Here is a 25870-nt window from a genome sequence, read left to right as displayed (position 1 = left end):
TGCCCAGGTATGTCCTGGACACAAAAAGCAAAACAAGTCCAACCCGGCCAATTACCGGCCCATCAGCCTACTCTCAATCATCAGCAAAGTGATGGAAGATGTCATCAACAGTGCCATCAAGCAGCACTTGCTTAGCAATAACCTGCTCAGTGACGCTCAGTTTGGGTTCCGACAGGGCCACTCAGCTCCTGACCTCATTAGTTCAAACATGGACAAAAGAGCTGAACTCAAGAGATGAGGTGAGAGTGACTGCCCTTGACATCAAGGCGGCATTTGACCAAGTATGGCATCAAGGAGCCCTAGCAAAACTGAGGTCAATGGGAATCAGGGGGAAAACCCTCCGCTGGCTGGAGCCATACCTAGCGCAAAGGAAGATGGCTGTGGTTGTTGGAGGTCAATCATCTGAACTCCAGGAAATCACGACAGGAGTTCCTTAGGGTAGTGTCCTGGGCCCAACCATCTTCTGCTGCTTCATCAATGACCTTCCTTCAATCATAAGGTCAGAAGTGGGAATGTTCGCTGATGATTGCACAATGTTCAGCACCATTCGTGACTCCTCAGGCACTGAAGCAGTCCGTGTAGAAATGCAGCAAGACCTGGACAATATCCAGGCTTGGGCTGATAAGCGGCAAGTAACATTTGCGCCAACATCCTAGGGGCTACCATTGACCAGAAACTGAACTGAAGTAGCCATATAAATACCATGGCTACAAGAGCAGGTCAGAGTCTAGGAATCCTGAGGCGAGTAACTCACCTCCTGACTCCCCAAGGCCTGTCCACCATCTACAAGACACAAGTCAGGAGTATGGTGGAATACTCTCCACTTGCCTGGATGGTTGCAGCTCCAACAACACTCAAGAAGCTCGACACCATCCAGGACAAAGCAGCCCGCTTGATTGGCACCCCATCTACAAACATTCACTCCCTCCACCACCGACGCACAGTGGCAGCAGTGTGTACCATCTACAAGATGCACTGCAGCAATGCACCAAGGGTCCTCAGACAGCACCTTCCAAACCCTCGACCTCCACCAGCTCGAAGGACAAGGGCAGCAAATACATGGGAACACCACCTGCAAGATCCCCTCCAAGTCACACACCATCCTGACTTTGAACTATATCGCCGTTCCTTCACTGTCGCTGGGTCAAAATCCTGGAACTCCCTTCCTAACAGGACAGCAGCAGTTCAAGAAGGCAGCTCACCACCACCTTCTCAAGGGCAATTAGGGATGGGCAATAAATGCTGGCCTGGCCAGCGTCACCCACATCCCATGAATGAATTTTTTAAAATGATCTATGCTCAGGCAGTCCTGGGAGAGAACGGAAAGCAGGAGACACAGCAGGCCCTCCTCCAGCTAAAAAGGAAGGTGCTGTGAGCAAGAGTGAGACCTGGAGACCTGTGTGCTTCCATTGTAATAAGGCAGGGCATTTAAAAGCTGACTGCTGGAAACTAAAGGTAAAACTGGTAGAGTTAATGAGGCACACCCACTCAGTGAGGATGGGACCCGGATGGAAACCAGAGAACAAGCTGTGGCTTTAACTGCAGTAAGAGTGAGACCCAGGAAGCTTATAATGGCCAGTGCAGGAAAAGTTAAAAGGATTCCTGAAGGTTATCAGGGTTTTGTGTCTGAAGGGAAAGTAACCCCACACCCCTCGAGTGGGGTAAGCAAGCCCACAGTGATTGTTAGGGACACAGGGGCCACTAGATCCTTTTTAGTGAGAAAAGCCTGACCTTTCCCCCAGAGAGTGCAGAGAACACCAAAGTGGTGGTGAATGGTATTGGAGGGCAGTGTATGCCTGTACCTGTACACCGGGTGCACTTGGAGTGCGACCTAGTTTTGGGACCGGTGACTGTCGGGATTATCCCCAGTTTGCTTGTGGACAGGGTTGACCTGCTCCTAGGTAATTATCTGGTGGGGGTAAAGGTGGTAGCCCCCCAATAGTGAAAGAAAGACCGCAGGAGGTCAGAGAGATAAGGCAGTGGCAGCAGTCGTTCCCCTGCAGAGTCCGTGAATGTGGAGTGGATCAAGCCGCAATCAAACCAGCTCTCCCAGAGGAGACTGCATTGGCACTGCAGGCAGATGACCATGAGGTCTGCCTGTCCGAAACTTTCTTTGGAAAGTTAGAAGACCCAGGGAATGAATTAAATGGATTTTCCCTTGGTGAGGCTCAGTGAGCCAGCCCATATTGCGAGAGTTAGCATAGGCTGCCCAGTCTGAAAGTGAAGCAGAGGAAGTCCCTGATTGCTACTCTTTAAAGAATGACATACTGATGAGGAAATGGAGTTCTCCTCACAGACCTGAGGGCAAGGAGTGGACAGTAGTTCAACTGTCAGTGGTGCCACAGAGGTACTGGGGAGAAATATTAAGAAGGGCGTACGAGACTACAGTGGCTGTACATGCCAATATACGAAAGACCTCCGGGTGCTCCGGTTTCCTCCCACATGCCAAAGACTTGCAGGTTAATAGGTAAATTGGCCATTAGCAATTGCCCCTAGTGTAGGTAGGTGATAGAGAACTATAGGGACAGGTGGGGATGCGGTAGGAATATGGGATTAGTGTAGCATTAGTATAAATGGGTGGTTGATGGTCGGCACAGTCTCGGTGGGCCGAAGGGCCTGTTTCAGTGCTGTATCTCTAAACTAAACTAAACTAAAAAACCAAAGCCCGCATAAGACAGCAGTTTCACTGGCCAAAACTCCACAAAGATGTGCTGGAGTACTGCAGGAGTTGTCGCATGTCCCAGGTTGAGGAGAAACCCCAGCCTACAGTGAAACCTGAACTCCTGAGTCCTGTGGCAGTGTTAGGAGGCCCCTCCAGCAGAGGGCTGGTGAACTGTAAGGGACCCCCGCTGAGAACAAAAGGGGACAGGCAGGCAAACGGCTGGCAAAAGTTTAGAAAGTGAAGGGGAAAAGATGAACCAGAGAGCAGGTTGAAGAAAGTCTGGGCGGAATCCCGAATGAAAACCCCTACTGTCTGGTCAACCAACCCCAGAAAATTTGAAAAGTTAGATCCTGCATCCTCCTATGTAAATGCAGACTCTAGAAGCATGCCCCAGAGTTGCTATCAGCATTTACAGGAACCTGCAGAGACTAACAGAGACCTCTAGGGGGCACAGAAACTATGAGGGTGATGCCTCACCTAGCCGAAATGCCACAGGAGACTGCAGCCAAGTCTGCATAAATACCGGCAGGTAGGAGTGTCCCAAGAACAAAGGGAGATGTTAACAAAGACTCCTCCCCCACAGTCAGAGGAAAAGGGAACCACCCATCCCCTGAAGTCAAAAGTCTTTGTAAAGCAACCCTGGCACCCAGAGCACACCATTTTTAATGAGCTTTAAGATTGTTGAATGAATGGAAATGAATGAGAGAAATGCATGGTTTTTCTTTCTGTATCTTATATTTTTCTCAAACTCTAATGAAATACGTAATTTTCTTCAAATCGCAGTTCATCCCCACCCCGCCCCCGCCCCCGCCCCCCACCTTCCCAGATTGAGACGCACATGATTTCGCCACACAAACATTAAAACTTAAAATTGCGAGCCCCTGACCGGAAAGACATTTGCATGGTAACTGACAGTGTTGGAACAAGGGACAAAGGGCCATGCCCTGACTCATTCAACCAACAATGGACTTCTGATTACCAGATGTTGAAGGTGGGGGGGGAGCTAGGATTCCAGGTTAACTGCTAAGATAGCAGAATCTACAATCACAGAATAAGTGGTCAGACCAGTTTTAGTCACATGACTAGCTGGCTGCTGCGATTTGAGCTTCCAACAAAGGATTTGAACTCAGAATGCCATGTACTCCTGGAACTGAAGCAGAACCCTATCCTGTCTGCCTGCTCCCATCTCCTTTCCCACAGAACTGAATCTTGTGAAAACACGTGAACCTCAAAGAGAGAAAAGTCTCCTACATGAACAGGGTTCAAGCAGAATACTGGGCCCCAACAAAATGCAAGAACTATCTGCAAAAGGACTCTGCAATGAGCTCAAAGCACAGTAACAAGATATTGCCTCAAACTGTTCCACTTTATCTTTTCTGTCAATATTTGCATGTGTATATCACGTGTGCATGCTAGCGTGGGCGCGTTGTATATCTGTAGGCGTTAACCGTATTAGAGTTTAAGGTTAAGGCTTAATAAATTTCATTTTTCTTCTTTAAACCTGAGAAATCCTGGTGTGATCACTTCTTTGCCTTATAATTGGAAAACTGTGAACAAGGATTCACCAAAAAGGAGTTCAAAACACAATGTGTTTAAAATTAAATCCTGTTACACTACGACCAGGTAAAGACAGCAAAAGACCCCTGGACACATTTCTCATATGGTAGTAACACTAGGCTATTTAGAGAGCAGTGGAAACTGATCAGGCAGCCATGGAATTACAGAAAGGCTTAGACAGAATTTGTAAGTAAACAGATCTATGGTAGATGAAATTTAATACGGATAGCACAAATGATGAAACAATGGAAGACCAATTTTCTCAATAAACTGAGCTGAACCAGAGAAGGAAGAGGCTGAAAGAGAACTGGGAGTGATAATAGACTCAGACATTCTGAAGCAGCAATCTAAAAATAAATCAAAATGCAGAGTTAAATTGGCAAATACAGTCTGATACCATCATGCACAGCTCTGGATAGGCTCCAAATTGAACACTATATACACTTCGGTCACTAAGGAACAACAAAAACATGCAAGACCTTCAAGCAGGTCCTCTGTTTCAAAGGCTGAGTTGTCAGAACTCTTCAGATTTGAAAGGAGATGAATGAAAAGGAACCTGATAGAGGTTAATGATAATACGTGAAAACAAAAGTCAAATCTGGAGCACCATTTTAAGTTAAACTACAACTGCAAGACAAGAAGATTATAGGTAGAAACTGGTAAAAAGTAAGACCAATTTCCAGAAGCACTTCTTTTGGCAAAGAATGATTAATGTTCAGAATGATGTTCTGAGTGAATCAGTGGAGACAAGAACCTATTTTTAAAAATCTTCCTTTCCTCGTAACTCAAACCCGAGAGACCAGCCTTGTAACTCTCTTCTCTGCACTGCATCCAGCACTTGAATGTTTCTCTTGTTTTTCAGCAACATGAATTGAACACAGTTCTCAAGATGTGGTCTACACTGTACAGTTTGATCACGTCTTCTTCTGACTTACATTCTGTTCTTTTGGCTATTCAGTTCAACATTCTATTGGCTTTGTTGATTGTTGCTGTACAATAGCTGGACATTTTGAGTGTCAAGTCTACTAAGGCTGCTAGCTCTCTTTCAATTTCATCCGTAGTTATTTCAACACCATTCACTTAGTACATAGGCTGCCCAGTTATTATCATCCTGTAAAGCATAACAAAGACTCACTGCAGTCTGATCACAGTAGGGTATCTCTGCCAATCATTGGAGTTAGAGCTTCTGCCTGCACATTCTTGATCAGAAAATTCCATTGGCATCACTGGCAATGCACTTAGCTCCATCCTTGCAGTAACAACACTCAGCTGACTGACTTTCAACTTAACTTGCCATCCAAAATCCTTGGCTCATTTCAGTTTTAAACTATTATCTCTACCCTCATTTGAAGACGATTTACTCTTTTAAAAGAAAACAAAAGATCTCACAATGTCTCCCTGGCAACACAAATTCCATTGAATTTTGAAACTACCAGAAAATGAAGAATAATTTAAAGGTGCAGAGTGAATACATAAATGGAAACTGTTAACATTAAATATTGTAGCACAATCTGTGTCTATAGTGCATAACATTTACTTTTATGTAGCTCCCAATCTCTGCTGATGTGGATACTTTATAGTGCTATGGATAAATATTAATTGCATATTATCCCAGTTCCTTTCTTATTATGTATTCAATAGCACACTTCACAAAAAACAATTAATTTGAATTTACCTTAATAACCAAATCAAATTTCTGATGAAAATCCCTGTTTATTGGCCTTAGGAGATAGAGCTCTGCAGTGATATTATTCAGAGAAAAGTACTTAGCATAATCCTCGGGAGTACCTTAAACAAAACAGCACAATTTTTTATGATTAATTCCTTGAAAATGATTGGCATAGCATTTAATGCATCAAATAATTTACCTAGTTAGTATAGTAAATTCATTAAACATTTCTAAAACAAAAACCCAGTGTCTCATTAAATATAAGTCCAGATGACAATACAAACAAAGGGTATTTCACAGTTACCAACCAACAAGAATGCTGTAGACAATTCCTGGTTGATCATCAGTTGGTTTAATATTTATATCCTGGTCAACAGCTAAAATTCGAGGGGTAACATTCACCGGGTTTATCCTTGCCTGAAAAAAAGCAAAATAACAACCTTATTTTTCAAAAAGATTCTTATAATTTAATAATGCTTCTACCTTTCTGTTGCATTTAATAATTTATTTGTAAATTCCCATTTTTATTTCTTTCTGTAGATATCTGAGCAGCGATGTCAAACTTTTCATCAAAGCACTGTTTACTAGGTATCTTAGGATGATATTCAAAGAATAACTTGTGACTCTCAACTTTAGCCAAATAGCCTAACAATTGTTTTTATGGCTGAGATTTTGAAGACCATATGTGCTTTATAACAATAGGCTTGTGACATTCGAAACAAAAGGCAACGAAAGTGCAGCAACAAAATTTCATACAATGTTAAAACTTCGCAAAAATAGTTTTTTTTAACAAAACCCGCTGATAGCCACAAAGAGTTTTGGCTTGAAAATATGCTTCTTCTTTAAATATCAGAACAGATATAAGTAAAATGGTGTTGCAGTGTCTCCTGGATCTCTTCAAACACTATCTTTCAATGTCCAAAGTTGCATCAACCACATTCCTGCACTGCCCACTCCCCACTTCCTTCCCACACCCTACTCTGTGCAACTGATGTGAATATCATTATATTGATTAATGCACATGTGTTTTGGAGGAGGGAAATAGCTGCAATTTATCCAGTCTTTGCTCCAGGCACATCAAATCTTTGCCCAGGTTCTCAAATTCTGTGATGACGACCTAACATTAAAATCTTACACGCACATTATCTACTGGCTGGATTTTGTTCTCCTCCCGCCATTGGGTTCCGTGGTGGGGGGGAGCAGGAAAATCAGAGCGGCAGCAGCCAACCACAGAACCTAACACTGGGATTGCCGGGCCCAATCTTCTGGGCGGTGGGGAAGCTATGGGAAGCTCTGCGATGGGATCCAAGTTTGCATATTTAAATTACATCTTTACAATAATTAAAATGTAATCCGCAGTGATCTTACCTTCAGTTCCTGAGCTTCAGCGTGACGTGTGGTACTCAAGCGCCTTCACTTTCTCGTCCAGGGAAAGATGGTGCCACCAAAGAGGGGAAGGGGTCAACTCTGCACTGTGTACTATATGTGGGGGTGGGGAAGGGGTCAGCTCTGTGTTCTGTTGTGTATAGGGGGGATGGGGTCAACTCTGCACTATGTACTGTACGGGGGGTGGGTGGGGGGGAAGGGTCAATTCTGTGTCATGTTGTATTGTTTGCAGGGCTGGCAGCCTTTTAAAAATGGTGGCAACACCTGCTCCTTCAACATGTGATCTCATGAACAGCATCGCCGAGGCCGCCCCACCACATGATTGGAGTGGGGTGGCTGCTGTGCATATGCAAAGTGCCCGCCCGATGCAAGATCATGACGGCATGGCGCCCGTGCGTGGCGGCTGCCATTTTCTACAAGATCCAGAACTATAACTCTAAAACAACTTACATTTATCTAGTGCCAAAGAAGGAGATATTAGGTGGGGTAATTAACAGCTATGTCAAAGAGGTGTATTTTAAAAAGGATGTCAAAGGAAGAGGGGGAGGTAAATAAGAACATAAGAAATAGGAGCAGGAGTAGGCCATTTGGCCTCTTGAGCCTGCTCTGTCATTCAAGAAGGCCAGGGCTGAGCTGATTGTGCCTTAACTCCACTTTCCTGTCTCCCATTACCCTTCAGAGGGATGGAGAGACTGAGGTTTAGAGAGGAAATTACAGAGCATATGGCATAGATGACAGTAGGTACAGCCTCCAATAGTGGAATGAAGAAAGTGGGGATTTTTTTTTTTTATTCATTCATGGGATGTGGGCATCACTGGCTATGCCGGCATTTATTGCCCATCCCTAATTGCCCTTGAGAAGGTGGTGGTGAGCTGCCTTCTTGAACCGCTGCAGTCCATGTGAGGTAGGTACACCCACAGTGCTGTTAGGAAGGGAGTTCCAGGATTCTGACCCAGTGACAGTGAAGGAACGACGATATAGTTCCAAGTCAGGATGGTGTGTGACTTGGAGGGGAATTTGCAGGTGGTGATGTTCCCATGCATCTGCTGTTCTTATCCTTCGAGGTGATAGAGGTCGCGTGTTTGGAAGGTGCTGTCTAAGGAGCCTTGGTGCATTGCTACAGTGCATCTTGTAGATGGTACACATTGCTGCCACTGTGCGTTGGTGGTAGAGTGAGTGAATGTTTGTGGATGGTGTGCCAATCAAGCGGGCTGCTTTGTCCTGGATGGTGTCGAGCTTCTTGAGTGTTGTTGGAGCTGCAACCATCCAGGCAAGTGGAGAGTATTCCACCATACTCCTGACTTGTGCCTTGTAGATGGTGGACAGGCTTTGGGGAGTCAGGAGGTGAGTTACTTGCTGCAGGATTCCTAGCCTCTGACCTGCTCTTGTAGCCATGGTATTTATATGGATACTCCAGTTCAGTTTCTGGTCAATGGTAGCCCCGAGGATATTGATAGTGGGGGATTCAGCAATGGTAATGCCATTGAATGTCAAGGGGATATGGTTATATTCTCTCTTGTTTGAGATGGTCATTGCCTGGCACTTGTGTGGCGCAAATGATACTGGCCACTTCTCAGCCCAAGCCTGGATATTGTCCAGGTCTTGCTGCATTTCTGCATGGACTGCTTCAGTATTTGAGGAGTCGCGAATGGTGCTGAACATTGTGCAATCATCAGTGAACATCCCCACTTCTGACCTTATGATTGAAGGAAGGTCATTGATGAAGCAGCTGAAGATGGTTGGGCCTAGGACACTACCCTGAGGAACTCCTGCAGTGATGTCCTGGAGCTCAGATGATTGACCTCCAACAACCACAACCATCTTCCTTTGCACTAGGTAAGACTCTAACCAGCAGAGAGTTTTCCCCTTGATTCCCATTGACTCCAGTTTTGCTGGGGCTCCTTGATGCCATACTCGGTCAAATGCTGCCTTGATGTCAAGGGCAGTCACTCTCACCTCAGCTCTTGAGTTCAGCTCTTTTGTCCATGTTTGAATCAAGGCTGTAATGAGGTCAGGAGCTGAGTGGCCCTGTCGGAACCCAAACTGGGTATCACTGAGCAGGTTATTGCTAAGCAAGTGCTACTTGATGGAACTGGTGATGACACCTTCCATCACTTTGCTGATGATTGAGAGTAGGCTAATGGGCCGGTAATTGGCCGGGTTGGACTTGTCCTGCTTTTTGTGTACAGGACATACCTGGGCAATTTTCCACATTGCCAGGTAGATGTCAGTGTTGTAGCTATACTGGAACAGCTTGGCTAGGGGCGCGGCAAGTTCTGGAGCACAGGTGTTCAGTACTATTTCCGGAATATTGTCAGGGCCCATAGCTTTTGCAGTATCCAGTGCCTTCAGTCATTTCTTGATATCATGTGGAGTGAATAGAATTGGCTGAAGACTGGCATTTGTGATGCTGGGGACTTCAGGAGGAGGCCGAGATGGATCATCAGCTTGACACTTCTGGCTGAAGATTGTTGCAAATGCTTCAGCCTTCTCTTTTGCACTGATATGCTGGGCTCCCCCATCATTGAGGATGGGGATATTTGTGGAGTCATCTCCTCCAGTTCATTGTTTAATTGTCCACCACCATTCATGGCTGGATGTGGCAGGACTGCAGAGCTTAGATCTGATCCGTTGGTTATGAGATCGCTTAGCTCTGTCTATTGCATGCTGCTTCTGCAGTTTGGCATGCAAGTAGTCCTGTGTTGTAGCTTCACCAGGTTGACACTTCATTTGAGGTATGCCTGGTGCTGCTCCTGGCATGCCCTCCTGCACTCTTCATTCAACCAGGGTTGGTCTCCTGGCTTGATGGTAATGGTAGAGTGGAGAAAATGCCGGGCCATGAGGTTACAGATTGTGGTTGACTACAATTCTGCTGCTGCTGATGGCCCACAGCGCCTCATGGATGCCCAGCTTTGCATTGCTAGATCTGTTCGAAATCTATCCCATTTAGCACGGTGACAGTGCCACACAACACGATGGACGATATCCTCAATGTGAAGGCAGGACTTCGTCTCCACAAGGACTGTGTGATGGTCACTCCGACCAATACAGTCATGGACAGATGCATCTGTGGCAGGCAGGTTGGTGAGGCCAAGACCAAGTATGTTTTTCCCTCGTGTTGGTTCGCCCACCACCTGCCGCAGACCCAGTCTAGCAGCTATGTCATTTAGTACTCGGCCAGCTCGATCAGTAGTGGTGCTACTGAGCCACTCTTAGTGATGGACATTGAAGTTCCCCACCCAGAATACTTGGTGAGAGGCAGATGCAGAGAGTTATTTTGGGCTGCGGGCCGCACATCACGGAGCCACGGCAATATTAAACACGACGGCTCATTTAAATAGCTGGGACGGACCACTCACTCGGTGACGTGAAGGGGGCGGGTGGTTTGTTCCCTGCAATGGCGTCAGCTGCCTTTGCACAGGCGCTGATACCATTTTTAAAAGGTTCCAAGCTCTACATGTCAATTTAAATATTTAAAGAGATCGTGATTTTAAAAGATTAAATAGATCCTGACCCTCTCCCACCACCCCCCCAATAACCATAGGATTAATTACCTGCCCTCTCACCCCCTAAAACACTTCCCTTGTGCACCTGACCTTCCCCCCGAAAGTTCACAAACTTTAAACTTTACCCCTTCCCACCATCCCATACACCAATGAATGAGTCTGACGCCGCTTTCCCCACCCCACAGTGAAAAACTTACCTTCTCCCCCCTTCTTACCATTGTTCTGCTTTCGGATCCCTGGATAGGGATCCAAAGGCGCGGAAGTGCCGGCACCAGCAGCAATACCCCTCCGGGACGGACGCGGGAGCAGGAAAGTAATTTATCATTCATTTAAATTATTTTACATATTTAAATTTTGACCATCGCCGATTGGCAGTGGTCCACCATGTAGCCTCGTCACCGCTGCAGCCACCCCACTCCCCCCCCACAACCCCCGACGTCGGGGGGTCTGTAAAATTCAGCCCTTTAAATATTCAAACTCGGGTCCCGTCGCAGAGCGGTGGAGGGGCCGCCACGGAGCTTCCCCACCGCCGGGAAGATCGGGCCCAGCATTCCTGGCATCGGGTTCCATGGCAGCCACTGCCACTCCGATTCTCTGGGTTCCTCCCGGCATGAAACCTCCGTCGGGCTGAGAACGAAATCTAGCCCTTCGTATGCCATTCCATAGCAAGGAAACAAATCCTTGAATTAATGGATTCTTGGTTATTTAAATTGTACAGGAATACAGAAGAGTTAGAATCACCTAAGATGCCTTCACAGAAATAGTTGAAAGTGTGCTGAACTCTGATCTAAACTTCCACAAAATATGATTGCATAACATACTGCGCTTTTACTTTATCTACTGGAATACTGACTGAATGCAAGTGCATCAAAAATCTGGATGATTGATTTCCATTTTGAATTATCAGTGAAGGATAAAATCCAACCTTTCTCCTCAGCACATCCAAACAATTCCTGTGAACAGAGTCACAACTTATTTTCTGTTGGATAAGGTCCATAAATTCCTTGCATTCAACAACAAATAAATCTGTTGAAGGCCCGAATTTTAAATATGCAGATTTACCTCCTTTGTGAATTAGATAAGTCATTAACTTCTAAAATTCATAAAGCACCTTCAGTTCTATAAAGAAAATAATGATGGGATTTCTATGACATGCATTATTACTGTGGCATCATTTATTACGTTATTTAGATATTTGCGTTAGTCATAGTAATTACTGTGCATAACTATCAACTCTAAGTGGACAAATAGATCTGTGAAACATAGGCTGAATATATGGCACATTGTTCGGTTACATAAGAAAATTAATCTTTTGAGTTGGATTTTCTAGTCAACTGCGAAGCAATGGCACATGCAGCTGACCTCAAAGAAACTGCCCTCGTGATCTCTGTGGCATGGATTTCCCCTTTACTGATGGCAGCTTAAGTCTGGCACCAAGTCAAGGGTATGTTCAGGCATCTAGCAGCAATGATCTTAGCAAGTAGGCTTCAGTAATGTGCATCCAGTGAGTCAGCTTCAAGATCCTTGTCCTTGTTTTCAAATTCCTCCATGATTCTGTTTGGGTAATCTTCTCTAGTAATGCATTCCAGACTGTGCTCTCCATTCCACTGACTCTGTGTTACAGTGCATCTGCCACCCACTTCATTTGACTCTCAGAATCTCACCTCTGAACTTCCTTCCAAAACTATTCTGTCTTGCTACCTCCCTTCTTACCTCTTAGAGGCCAATGTTTTGAATGGGTCTTGGGGGTTTTTGTAAATTAGTTGCTGCTTGGTGTCCATTTGTCCCCTTGCAAAGTTCCTCGAGATGTTTTATCCGAGGAGTGCTAATTAATTGGAAATTCTTGTTTGTAGGTATCTAAGAGGTCAGATGTGACTGCTTATATTCTGAGATTATCAAAATCTGCTTCTCAATATAACTTAACTGTGACTTGTCTTGAACTTTAAAGGATTTTAAAACTAAAGTGGTTCTAATCTGCTTTTTCAGGTTGCCTTGATTCCTGGCTTATCTCTGAGTTGCCACTCATTTCTATTCAGCACCTGTTCTCCTAGTAATGTGCGCTGTCACAGTTCATCTGTTAATCAGATTAATGTTAAAGGAACAGAAAACTTAATTTTGGTCAATAGATCAGATGTTTACAGAATCAGAGTTTTGCAGACAGAAGGAGTCCATTTGCCCCAACATACTTGTGCTAGCTCTCTCTAAAAGAAAATACCTACTTAGTTCCATTCCCCTGCCATGTTTATTTATTTTTTTCAAATATCTGCTTCTCTTTTAAAAGTTATTCTGTTTCTTCCATTATTTTTCTGGTAGAGCACAGAATTCCCTAACAACATCTGCATTAAAAACGTCCTAAACCACCACCTCCACCCCACCCCCCCCCCCCCCCCCGCCCCCCACACACTTTTTGTTGGTGATGATCTTAAACGTATGCCACCAACCAGTCTCCGATTTACCTTCTCAAATCCTCTGATAATTTGACAAACCTCTATAAGATCTCCTCTTAGCCTTCTCTGTTTTGATCACAAGAGCCACAATTTGTCCTCAAAACCAAAATTTCTCATTCCTTGCATCATCTTATTGAATCTCTTCTGATCCCTCTTCCTAAAGTAGGATACCAAAAGTTGGATATAATATTCTAAGTGTGATCTAACCACTGATTTGTATTGGTGTAGCCTTACTTCTTTGCTGATGCATGCCACAACCTATTCATAAAACCTAGCAGCCCATATTCTTTTTCTTAAAAAAAACTATCAATTTGTCCTCTCTCCAATAAAAATGTTTTATCTGAATTGCTAAATGTTTCTGCTCTTCCACTTCTTTTAATGTTTTATATTTAGTGTATATTTTCTCCCCTGATTCTTCTTCCCAAAATGCAATTTCTCTGCATTAAATTTCATTTGATAGCTAATGGCTCAATATATTAACCTATCTGTGTCCTGTTATTGCTGATATTAATTAAGAATATTTTAAGTGCAACTGAATTTTAATAATATAAAATTCCCTTCTTTATCCAGAGAGTGTTTAACATTTGTACTTATATATTTGAAGAACTACGGCTCAATAACCCTTGCAGCACAGTTAGATTGATTCTATTGCAGGTGAGTGTCCAATGCACAATGTGAGGTCCTTGAGAAGAGTTTAGGTACACATTTTTGATCAACTTAACTTACATTGCTCTCTAATTCAATACCTTATGTGAACGTATCTCACACAGAATAAAAGCAAGGCATATTACCAGCTGATTTAAAGATTTTTTCCAAACACAAATTAACAACTAATTCATCCTGTGCATCTTTATTATCTGAATATGCAAGTTTGCATGCCTTTAGTTTTACTATGGAGAACACTACTGAACAAACATTAGCCCAGATTTTGTGGCAAGTAGTCTATGGTGACAACTGACCACAAAGTTTTTGCTGGTTTTTAAGTGTAAACTTGCTGTCATCGGGTGTCTAATCCAGTGCATACCCTCAACAGGGGATTTGTGGTGTCTGTGAGCATGCTAAGTAACAGCAAGGCTCTTCAACCAGATGGAAGAATCCCCACTGAGTCACACAGAGCCCAAACTAGGAAGTATAAACCAGGAATTATAAATTAGATATAAATCATGTACAGAAAGGAAAATAAACATTGGGACATACTGACAGGATTAAAGGAGAGAGATAAAAGAGACAAACAGAAGAAGTAATTTTTAAAATCATCAACATTAACTATATTTTGAAGGAATGAAACTTCACATTTGTAAAATTAAATTTTCAGGCCAAGAGAGGAAGCTTGACAATAATTATGACTTACCATGCTATTAAAAGTTGAGTTATGTCTGAACACACTAGCATGAGCATTTTTCTGCCATGTTTATTGGGTAACTAATGGGTGAGTACCAAAACTTAATGCCGAGTCTAACAGCAAGGTACTGTTATAGCACAACCTGTGGAGGAGCAGGGTAACTCGGACCGCAATGTCCCGATTTCTGCGTTTAATTGTGCATTTGCGAACTCCAGAAGTTGCTGTCCAAATTACTCCATAATAACAGTGAGTGCTGTTAGCCTCACCATTATTCACAATGTAAAATCTGAACCAATGAGTATTTCTAGGAATGTCACTCAAACAGAACTTTAGTGCCCAGATTTTTGAAAAGTGAGCAAAGAAATATTTTTATTGGAAAGAGACACATTTATAGGCAAGCTTCATCCTGAGGTTGCCATAATTAAATGTGAAATTTGTTTTGCACAATACCTTTCCATCTTTATAATTAAAAGTCTTATATTTAGCATGTGGATATTGCATTTCACTATCAAAAAGTATCATACCTCAAAGTGTAATCTCAGAGTATCACATCTTTAAAATGTCAAGTTCATAAGGCAGAAACGAGTTATTGCTTCAAAGAACTACTTTACTGTTAATTACCAATACAATATCAAATTTCCTAAATGTGAATGATTCAAAAAGCAAACATTACCTAGAGGGAATGAGCAACTGTCAGAAAATTGAGCGATCAACCAACAAGGATCCCTAAACTGGCCAATTTAATTGCTCAAATAATTTCTTATTTTCTTGACAGTCATTTTCTTTCTTCACTCAAATAAACATATCCAGTTCAATTAGTATTTAAAATGGCAGACCAATTAAATACATACTTTGGTTCTGTCTTCACAAAGGAGGACACAAATTACCTCCCAGAAATGTTGGGGAACATAGGGTCTAGTGAGAAGGAGGAGCTGTATGAAATCAATATTAGTAGGGAAATGGTGTTAGGCAAATTGATGGGATTGAAGGCCGATAAATCCCCAGGGCCTGATAATCTACACCCCAGAGTACTTAAGGAAGTGGCCCTAGAAATAGAAGATGCATTGTTGGTCATTTTTCAAAATTCTATAGACTCTGGAACAGTTCCAATGGATTGGAGGGTAGCTAATGTAACCCTACTATTTAAAAAATAAGGTAGGGAGAAAACAGGGAATTATAGATCGGTTAGCCTGACATCAATAGTGGGGAAAATGCTAGAGTCCATTATAGAAGATGTAATAGCAGAGCACTTGGAAAACAATGACAGGATCGGACAAAGTTAACATAGATTTATGAAAGGGAAATCATGCTTGACAAATCTACTGGAATTTTTTGAGGACGTAACTAGTAGAATAGATAAGGAAGAACCAGTGGATGTAGTTTATTTGGACTTTCAGAAGGCTTTCAATAAGGTCCCACATAAGAGATTAGCCTGGAAAATTAAAGCACATGGGATGGGGGGGAAGGTACTGACGTGGATAGAGAACTGGTTGGCAGACAGGAAACAAAGAGTAGGAATAAATGGTTCTTTTTCCGAGTAGCAGGCAGTGACTAGTGGGGTACCGCAGGGATCAGTGCTGGGACCCCAGCTATTCACAATATATATTAATGATATAGATGAGGGAATTAATTGAAATATATCCAAGTTTACAGACGACACAAAGGTGGGTGGGAGTGTGAGCTGTGAGGAGGATGCAGAGAAGCTCCAGTGTGATTTGGACAGGTTGAGTGAGTAGGCAAATACATGGCAGATGCAGTATAATTTAGATAAATGTGAGGTTATCCACTTCGGTGGCAAAAACAGAAAGGCAGATTATTATCTGAACGGCGATAGATTGGGAAAGGGAGAGGTGCAGCGAGACCTGGGTGTCCTTGTGCACCAGTCGCTGAAAGTAAATATGCAGGTGCAGCAGGCAGTTAAGAAGACAAATGGTATGTTGGCCTTCATAGCGAGAGGATTCGAATACAGGAGCAAGGATGTCTTACTGCAATTATACAAGGCCTTGGTGAGACCACATCTGGAGCATTGTGTGCAGTTTTGGTCTCCTTATCTGAGGAGGGATGTTCTTGCTATGGAGGGAGTGCAGCGAAGGTTCACCAGACTGATTCCTGGGATGGCAGGACAGACGTATGAAGAGAGACTGGGTCGATTAGGCTTGTATTCACTCGAGTTTAGAAGAATGAGAGGTGATCTCATAGAAACCTACAAAATTCTAACAGGACTGGACAGACTAGATGCAGGAAAGATGTTCCCGATGGCAGGTGAGTCCAGGACGCAGGGGCCACAGTCTAAGGATAAGGGGTAAGCCATTTATGACTGAGATGAGGAGCGATTTCTTCACCCAGAGAGTGGTGAACCTGTGGAATTCTCTACCACAGAAAGCAGTTGAGGCCAAATCATTAAATACATTCAAGAAAGAGTTAGATATAGTTCTTAGGGCTAATGGGATCAAGGGATACGGGGAGAAAGCGGGAACAATAATCTGAGTTTGGATGATCAGCCATGATCGTATTGAATGGTAGAGCAGGCTCGAAGGGCTGAATGGCCTACTCTTGCTCCTATTTTTCTATGTTTCTAAAACATAGCAGAAAAAAAGCACTAAACATAACCCTAAAATTCGTTATTCAAGGGCAGAAATTGATGTGACGAAATCCCATTGTACTGGCCCATTTCTGTCTGGAGCCTGGAATTAGAACCATAGAAAAATTATGGCACAGAAGGAGGCCATTCGTGTCTGTGCCGACCATCAACCACCCATTTATACTAATCCTACATTAACCCCATATTCTCTACCACATCCCCACCATTCTCCGACCACCTACCTACACTAGGGGCAATTTACAATGGCCAATTTACCTATCAACCTGCAAGTCTTTGGCTGTGGGAGGAAACCGGAGCACCCGGCGGTAACCCACGCAGACACAGGGAGAACTTGCAAACTCCACACAGGCAGTACCGAGAACTGAACCCGGGTTGCTGGAGCTGTGAGGCTGCAGTGCTAACCACTGTGCCACCCTTTTTTGTAAACAGAATGTAACACTGCATTAACCACCCAAGTGAATACCCTTGTGCAACTACAAATCCTTTCTCTTCCTTTTTCTACTTCTTCGAGGTAGCAGAGGTAGTGGCAGGCAGCTCATTCTATTTTCTTTATTTAGAGATACAGCACTGAACAGGCCAAATAAAAAATAAATATCTTAGAATAAAACTCTAAAGGAGGGAGGACAATCAAAATTACTTGCATCTTAAACAGGTTTGGTAAAGTGGGAAACAATAACTGTGAAGCCACTTTCATTCATGTGATATATTGCTTTAGTTAAATTTCAGGAACAGGCAAACCACAATCAAGCAGGACTGTGGTAAACATTGTAAAACTGCACTTCAGTCCCAGACAGGCCTCAGCAATGCCACAAGTGATTTATTTGTAAAAATGGAAAATTATTCTCATTCTTTTGAAGAAAGATTTTACTTTGGTTTGCATTGGTAAAACACATGAAAATAGTCAGACTTCACACTCCAAAGATAGTAGAGAAATTTAAATCGAATTGGCCTTCAATATCAAAAAATATACCCAAGGATTTCATGCCAAACCTCTCCTCATACTTCAACGGTGTCCCTACTTTGGTTGATTTCTTTTTATTCTTTCCTCTCCTCTGCAGCAGTAACATCACATACCAATACTATCTTCCATGTAACCTATTACGTTCCTTATATTAAATATTACATGTCCTTTCTCATCCATGCCACTATTCTACTGCACTCTTCCTTTTCCATCAACTTTTTTTGGGAAATACGAAAAATAGAAATAGTTGCATTACTCTAAATGAGGTCGAATAAATGTTTTAAAGAGTATTAACATTACCTCTTTTGTCTGAAATCTAATAATCCAGCAATTGAACTCTGATTTGTTGCTTTCCTTCGTGAATTGCTGCTTCATATTGTCGACAGTTTTAATAATGCTCCACTTTGACTCTTGAATCCCTTTTCAAATCTTCATGGTTTTACCCTTACTGTTTTGTCCTGTTTAATATATTACTGCTACAAATATCTGGATTGTTTTGACTGTGACATTTCTGAATAGTGCTGTTCAATTGCACATGAAACACAGTATCAATCTCACTAATGTACAAGTTATTTGTTGTTTCTTAAACAAGCGATCTAGAATATATATAGTATGCATCTTTGAAAAAGTTAGTTACGGTTGACAAATGCTAGTACTGTTTATAATAGATGAAACTCATAGGTTTATTTAAGTGCATATATTGACAGTAGAACATGGAAATACTAGTTTCTTTTACTTTCAAAAATAAATAACTAGGGCCCAGATTTTGCAGTAGCAATGACGGCAGAAGTGTCAGCATTTGCCAATATTACTCCTCTGAAACTGACAGCAACTTCTGCAGTCAGCACATGCGCACTTGAACGTGGAAATCCAGAAGCTGCAGTCAGTGATTCTACGCTTCCCAATAGGGTGTACTGTTGAATCCCACCAGACTGCGATCAAGTAGAAATCATTGAACTGATGAAAACTTGCAATTTTGCACTATTAGTCTTGCTGTAAAACCCCTTATACCTTGTTGAATGAGGTAAACGCTGGGTTTTAAAACAGTGTTCTTAGTTCATAATTACTGCTGAATAGCTTCACTGGCCCTGAAAAACTAATTTGTTTATGGAATGTCAAATTCTCCATTATGCAAAAAAAAAATCACATTTTTAAAATATAAATTTTTTTAATCTATGATAGTTCAGCTTTGACATTAATCCTATTATATATCCATTTATTTCTCTCTTTGTAAAATACTAATTAAAAGTGAAAAATTCTGTATATTCTACTTCCTGGTTTGTGGTCTTGAGAATACTTCAATGGGATTGACTGTTTACCCTGTTTGCTGATATCACGACTACTGGACACTTGCACAGCCCTTTGACCTGGAGCTAGATTTAAACTGATGTCAGGAAAATCCACACCACGGAGATTGCTAGATCTCTATGGGTAGCTTTCTTCGAGGTCAGCAGAGAGCATATCACTTTGTGTGGACAAATCCAGAATTTTTTTTATTCGTTCATAGATTCTGGGTGTCACTGTCAAGGCCAGCATTTATTGCCCAGCCCCAATTGCCCTTGGGAAGGTGGTGGACAGCTACCATCTTAAACCACTGCAGTCCATCTTGTGAAGGCACACCCACAGTGCTGTTAGGGAGTTCCATGATTTTGACCCAGCAACGATGAAGGATCAAGATGGTGTGTAATTTGGATGAGAACTTACAGGTGGTAGTATAACCATGCGCCTGCTGCCCTCATCCTTCTAGATGGTAAAAGTCACAGGTTTGGATGGTGCTATCGAAGAAGCCTTGGCAAGTTGCTGCAGTGCATTTTGTAGATGGTACACACTGCAGAAATGGTGTACCAGTGGTGGAGGGAGTGAATGTTGAAGGTAGTGAATGGGCTGCCGATCAAGTGAGCTGCTTTGACCAGGACAGTGTTGCACTTCTTGAATGTTTTTGAAGCTGAACTCATCCAGGCAAGTGAAGAGCATTCCATCACATTCCTGACTAGTGCCTTGTAAATGGTGGAAAGGATTTGGACAGTCAGGAGGTGAGTTAATTGCTCCTGTAGGAATCTTTTCCCAGTATCCTTAGAATATTTTTGATTTGTGGGGATGGATTTTGTGCTGGAGGTGGGGCTCCCAGCGCCAGGCCGAAAATGCGGGGGGAAGCCTGCCTCTGCCTTTTTGTGCCCCTCACCACACTCACCACCACCGCAACCCCCCCTCCCCCCACCCCCGGAGCGATCCTCTGGTCTTTTTAAATCAACGTTTCAGGAGCTGGAATCCCCATCCCTTTAAAGACGAGCAGTCTGTGGTGGTGGTGGGGTGGGGGGGGTGGCCCCGTAGAGGTAAGCTGGTTCCCAAAAGGAATCCTCCCTAGGCCTCACATTTCCCATGGAGGAGAGACCCTCCTCCACCAAGCCCACAAGAAGTGTGCCTTGTTTTAAAAGGTGACCTGCTCCGCCGCTGTTAAGATCGCAACGGTGGGGGGAGGCCCTTAACTGGTCTTTAGTAAGCCCCTTAAGGGCCTCAATTACCTTCTGAGAGGGTAGGTCGTCATCAGCCTATCCTGCCCCTGGGAATATCGTTTAGCAACAGGGAGGTGACAGGCCCTCTGCACCCCCTCCCCCCATTTCCACCCATCGCGATACTCCATGCACCTCCCCCCCATACCCAACCTCTCACCCCGCATCAGGGGGCCAAGCAAAATACCGGTCATGAAGTTTCATTAGATTTGAACCCCTAAAACTGAATTGGAAATAGTGAAATAAACATTTGTCTAATTAAAAGTCTTTCATTCATTACTCACGCAAAGGGCATCATACCTTTCATGGATATTGGCTCATATAACCTATACTTCATAAGTTAACAATGCTGATTCACTCAAATATTCCACTGACTAAATGAAAAACAATTGAAGAACACTTTCATTCATTAGATAAGTAGGAAATGATGCCAATCAAGAATCATTACAAAATCAACTAATCAAAAGACTCAAAAAAGAATTTCAGCCATTTGGTAGCTATGTTGTTTTCAAGTTCACTATATTATACATTCCCAATAATTACATTTAAAACAATAACTGCATTAAAATATACCTAGAAATTACTATTTCATGATATCAAGGAAGAAAGCAACACACTAAAAAAACACCCTTCACATCCCGAGGACATCTCAAAGCACTTCACAGCCACTGAAGTCCTTTAGAAGTGTAGTCACTGTAGTAATGTTGGCAAATGCGGCAGCAAATTTCAGCAAACAGCAAAGAGGTAAAAGACCTTGTGGGATAAATTGCATAGATCCAATTCAGTGTAATGCAAGCAGCACACCATTATTGTGCTGCCTGCTCATTATAATGATTTCTGCGTGCAGCCAGCACTAACCGTGCTGTTCACAGGCCCCCTGCTGATGCATTCAGTCAAATATTGCTAGTTCCTAGCACTACATAAAGCTAACCTGCTCTGCTTAAAGCTAGTCTGTATCTCTTAAACGGCAGATGCAACCTGGCTGATGGAGGTACTGAGATCATTTGGAATAGTACTATGCACAAGCAACACAGGCTGGCCATGGGAGAGAGCGTGCACCAAGATTTTCGGAAGCTGCACTGGAGGTCTTGGTGGAGGAGGTGGAAAAGAGGAGAGGTGTCCCGTAACTGCAGGGCCTTCAATTGGTGCTCCAAACACATGATGAGAAGGCAATAGAAATAGATAGCCATGGAGTTCAATGCCAAGAGTTTAGCCCCAAGGGCCTGGATGCAATGCCAGAAGAAGTTTAATGACCTCACACGAGTCGTCAAGGTCAGTAAATGCATCTTCAAGTGCCATATCCTACCAACTGCACTACTAGCCTCAGCCACTGCTCAATTCACCATACCCCCGCTCACCTTCCAACAATCTCTATCAATCAGGACTCATACCCAACATTTATATGCTTTAGCTCATCCTCAAATACTTAGCAATGTTGCAAGTTGAACAACCACATCTCACACCATGCACACACTATCAACTATTCGACTATGGCAACCACATCACCCAAACATATTGCACAACGCTCACTGACACACTTCCCTCTCTCTTTCAGGAGTAGGTGCCGCATAATTGGAGACAACAGGAGCTAATTGGAGGGCTTAGCGGTACCTGTATGTACTAACCCTCATGGAGGAGCTGTGCTGGCCGTTATTGGGACAGCTAATGCTGAGGCTGTGGCCCCCTCTTCACTCACAAGAGCCCTTACCCTTCTGCTTTCTCTTTTCAGATACCCAATAAGTGCAACCTAGCCAGGCAGTGATGATGAAGACACACAGTCACACAAGCCACCAGCTAAGATACTGACACAGCAAAAAATTTGGTGGACAGTAGAGAGGTGAGTTCTGCATGTAGTGAAGCACTGGACACGAGTAGCCTGCAGCCATAACAGGGGGCAAGCGCAGGTGCCAGCTCACCAGAGTGCACTGTCAGACACAAGTTCTGCTGCAGAAGACTCAGATGAGCACTTCGATGGGGCAGATGACAGAAAAATACTGATGGGTATGCATAACAAAATGCTTGCTGCTTTGGGAAGCCTGCCAGAAAACCTACGTTCAATGTCAAGAGGCATGGAGAAATCCAGCGCCAACCTGGCTCAGGTCTTTATGCAGAGTTTGGAGCCCATCCTTTCCAGCACAGAACTGGTGGCCAACTCCATCAACTCATAGAAACTACCATAATTCAATGTCTGATGGCTGATGTCTCAGCTTCCAGCACCATGCAGCAGCTGCCCAATGCCTGCGTGCTGCAGTGGAAGCTCAAACTGCTGCCATCATGGCTATGAATACCAATATTCTAAGGGACCTGCAGGGTGTCACAGCAGTCCAGCAATCTGTCCTCCAACAGATTACTAGGACTGTTCAGGCGCCTCCCAGTGGACTGGCAGTGACTCCAAGGAGCATAAACCTCTTAGGATGACAGTACTTGTGATCCCAATGTGCCACTCCACCAGTATCCTTACTGATGCCTGTCAGTCAGCCAACGCAGACTGCTCTGCCCATTCAAGATGGTGCATCCGCACCCAGGTCTTCTAGGATCAGAACTATTCAAGGTCATCCTCCAAGACCATCTGCTGTCTCCCCCACTGAAAGTCAACAGCCCTCCACCAGCCATGCTGCAGACATTGGGTAGTAGTACTAGGACAGGTAAAGGCACATAGAAGACAGACACTAAGGGAATGCACAATTGTGATCAGCTTAATTTTGTATCCAAGATGGCATGATTTCATTTATAAATTTGGAATGCATATCTTGTGTTGACTTTTATTTTTGCATTGTAGCCAAGAATGATGTGATGGCCGGGAATGTAAGGAGTGTGAAACAGTTGGTAAATGGGGAATTGGGGTTGTGGTTACCAGTATTGCATTTGGATTAGTTCAACACGTACACCCTGAACAGAAAGGAGCTGTCTAGCTCTCAGCCTCCAACACTCTTCCTTATCCTCCGCCACCTCCTCTTCCTTATCCTCCTGCTTCTCAGCTTCTCACCTGATAGGCGGTAGTAACAGCTCATGATGGAAAGGTTGTGCAGCTTGCAGCATACCCCCACAAATCTTGAGTCCTCCTCAGCCAAGTACAGCGGAGCTTCTCCAGAACGGTCTCGGTAGTGGAATCGTTGCTTCAGTATGCCAGTGTTTTGTTCTATCAGATTTCTTATGGTAGCACGCTGAACACATGTGGGCAGAATTTTCTTCAGCTGTTTGAAGTGGAAATGGTGGCATGAGAGGACGGAGAATTGCATCGAAAATGTCTGTCCGGCAATGAGGCATCATGACGTTGGTTCCGGATTGAGTCAGCAGAAGGAAAGCACCAAGGCAGCATTGCAGCCCGATGCAACGGGAATCTATTTAAAATTGCTGAGCTTTTGACTGTAATGCATTCACATCAATTTAATGGTGGTGATTTAGTGGATGGTGGGCGGCGCTCACGTGCCTTCGAGTTCACGACCGTTAAAAGTTGCCAGCACCGAGACGAGGCTTCAGTGCCGTAATGGGTAAGAAGTCACGAACGGTGCTGCATGGAGAAGAGGGGGGTGCAGTGGCCAAAGGGAGTTGGGTCTGGGGCGCTCTGCAAGGCAGTTCGCGATCTCGGAGGCTCTGCACAGGGCGTCCTTGGTTTTACGTGGTTTTATCAGGTGACCAAACTGTTGGGTGAGATTTGTGGTTGCTCATACTGCTGGATGAGAGGGATGGTCATCAGCAAGGCTTAGCACTGAGGGCCATCAGGAAGTGTGCCGGAAGGAGTTGTAAAAGCTCAATTCATAGGGTAGAATTGTCTCTGCATCAACAGTACTCTGTAGGCTCACTGGGCACCTAGCATGGGTCTAATACACCCTGTATTTTTGGACAGCCGTGGCATGATGCACACTTCTGATGTAGGGAGGGCCAAGAGACAACTGTGCCTATCTGTGAAGTTTCATGATGAGAGCAGCAGCAGCCAGCCATGCCATAATGTGCCCACCTACACCAAAGAGTGTATTGGACTTGAATCAGCTATCTCCAAATGTCGAAGCAGCATAGTGTTACGAAAGTGCTTCCTTTTTTTTTTGAGGACTTGTGATAAAACTGAAAAGATTCCATGGATGTGTTTTTTTTTACCAAGTTCACTGAAAGGACACTTAAGATGTTGTTTGAAAACAATCTTTGCTGGAAATCATGTGCTTTAAGCTCAATAAACAACAGAAACCCTGGTAACCAGGGGAAGATGTTTACAGAGAAGCCATATGTCAAGATTTAAGGAGGTCAGGAGGTTGACTTTCTGTTGTGGTGTGAACTGTTTTGAAGACAGTTGGAGATCAACTTGCCAAGGAAAAAACACCCAGATCACCTCTTTCTATATCTCTTTGAAGAAACCCTGCAAAGATCCAGTGAGAGAGCACCAAAATCCCTGGTGCTGCAATTCCCCCGAGAAGCTGGAAAAACCTACCAGATTAATTCTCAATGCCGCCTGTAAAGAACTGCTTTAGAAAAGATCCCAGTGAGTCACCTCCATATACCCGGATGCCAGCCCAAAAGGGACAACTTCCTTCCATATCTTCTCTTTTTTCTTCAAGAATTAGAAGATATTTGGCCAAAGTATTCTTTGTTATCTTTTATGCAAAAGACTTCTGCAGAGAGATTTTTTTCAGTGTGGGGTGGGGGACGGAATTTAAAAAGGGAACTTGCATATTTTAACCAATGTGTTAATGCTTTGCTTCATTACTGGATAAGTCTTGTTTGATAATAAACTGATAATCTGGTTGTTTATGAAAGAAACCTGGTTGGTGTATTTTATTCTGAGATAAAAAGCAGAGTATAAAATTGACCGACTCAGTAACTGGGTAAACATTTTAAAAAATAATGCCGTGACCTGTGGAGAAGTGAGACTAGAAAAGACAGTGCACTCCTCCCACCTCAGTCATAACATATAATTAGGGGCTCTGTGTGGGATAACCCAAAAACCGATGATGTGCAATTGTAAGTGGGTGAATAATAATTGAAAAGCAGAAAAGTGAAAAAAAGGCTTCTTGTGCATTAAAATAAGGCTTGTACTACCAGAATGTCTTTATCAGTTGTTAAGACCTTTCTGGGGAAGAAAAATGTATCCCTGAGTGATTTGAGAAACTTGACCAAGGTTAGACTAAAGGAATTGGCAGAAAAGTTGGTGTTAAGAGTTAAAACCAGGAGCTAAGAAAGCAGATATAATTGAGGTAATAGCACACCATTTGAAATTGAAAGAAGAACACGGTGAA

The 25870-nt window shown here is 43.4% G+C and overlaps 1 protein-coding gene across 1 annotated transcript in view; it reads right to left on the bottom strand.

Annotated features, from left to right (window-relative positions):
- Positions 1 to 25870, bottom strand: part of pcdh15b (protocadherin-related 15b) — an 843531-nt gene that overhangs the window by 513534 nt on the left and 304127 nt on the right. The window contains exons 10-11 of the mRNA XM_068053265.1: positions 6197 to 6305; positions 5895 to 6007 (exon numbers count right to left, since the gene is read on the bottom strand). Coding sequence (XP_067909366.1) covers positions 5895 to 6007; positions 6197 to 6305 — 222 coding nt within the window. The remainder of the gene's footprint in view (positions 1 to 5894; positions 6008 to 6196; positions 6306 to 25870) is intronic.

Source organism: Heterodontus francisci, chromosome 20 (assembly GCF_036365525.1).
Source record: "Heterodontus francisci isolate sHetFra1 chromosome 20, sHetFra1.hap1, whole genome shotgun sequence".
NCBI lineage: Eukaryota > Metazoa > Chordata > Chondrichthyes > Heterodontiformes > Heterodontidae > Heterodontus > Heterodontus francisci.
This window is presented reverse-complemented; position numbering and strand designations above follow the sequence as displayed.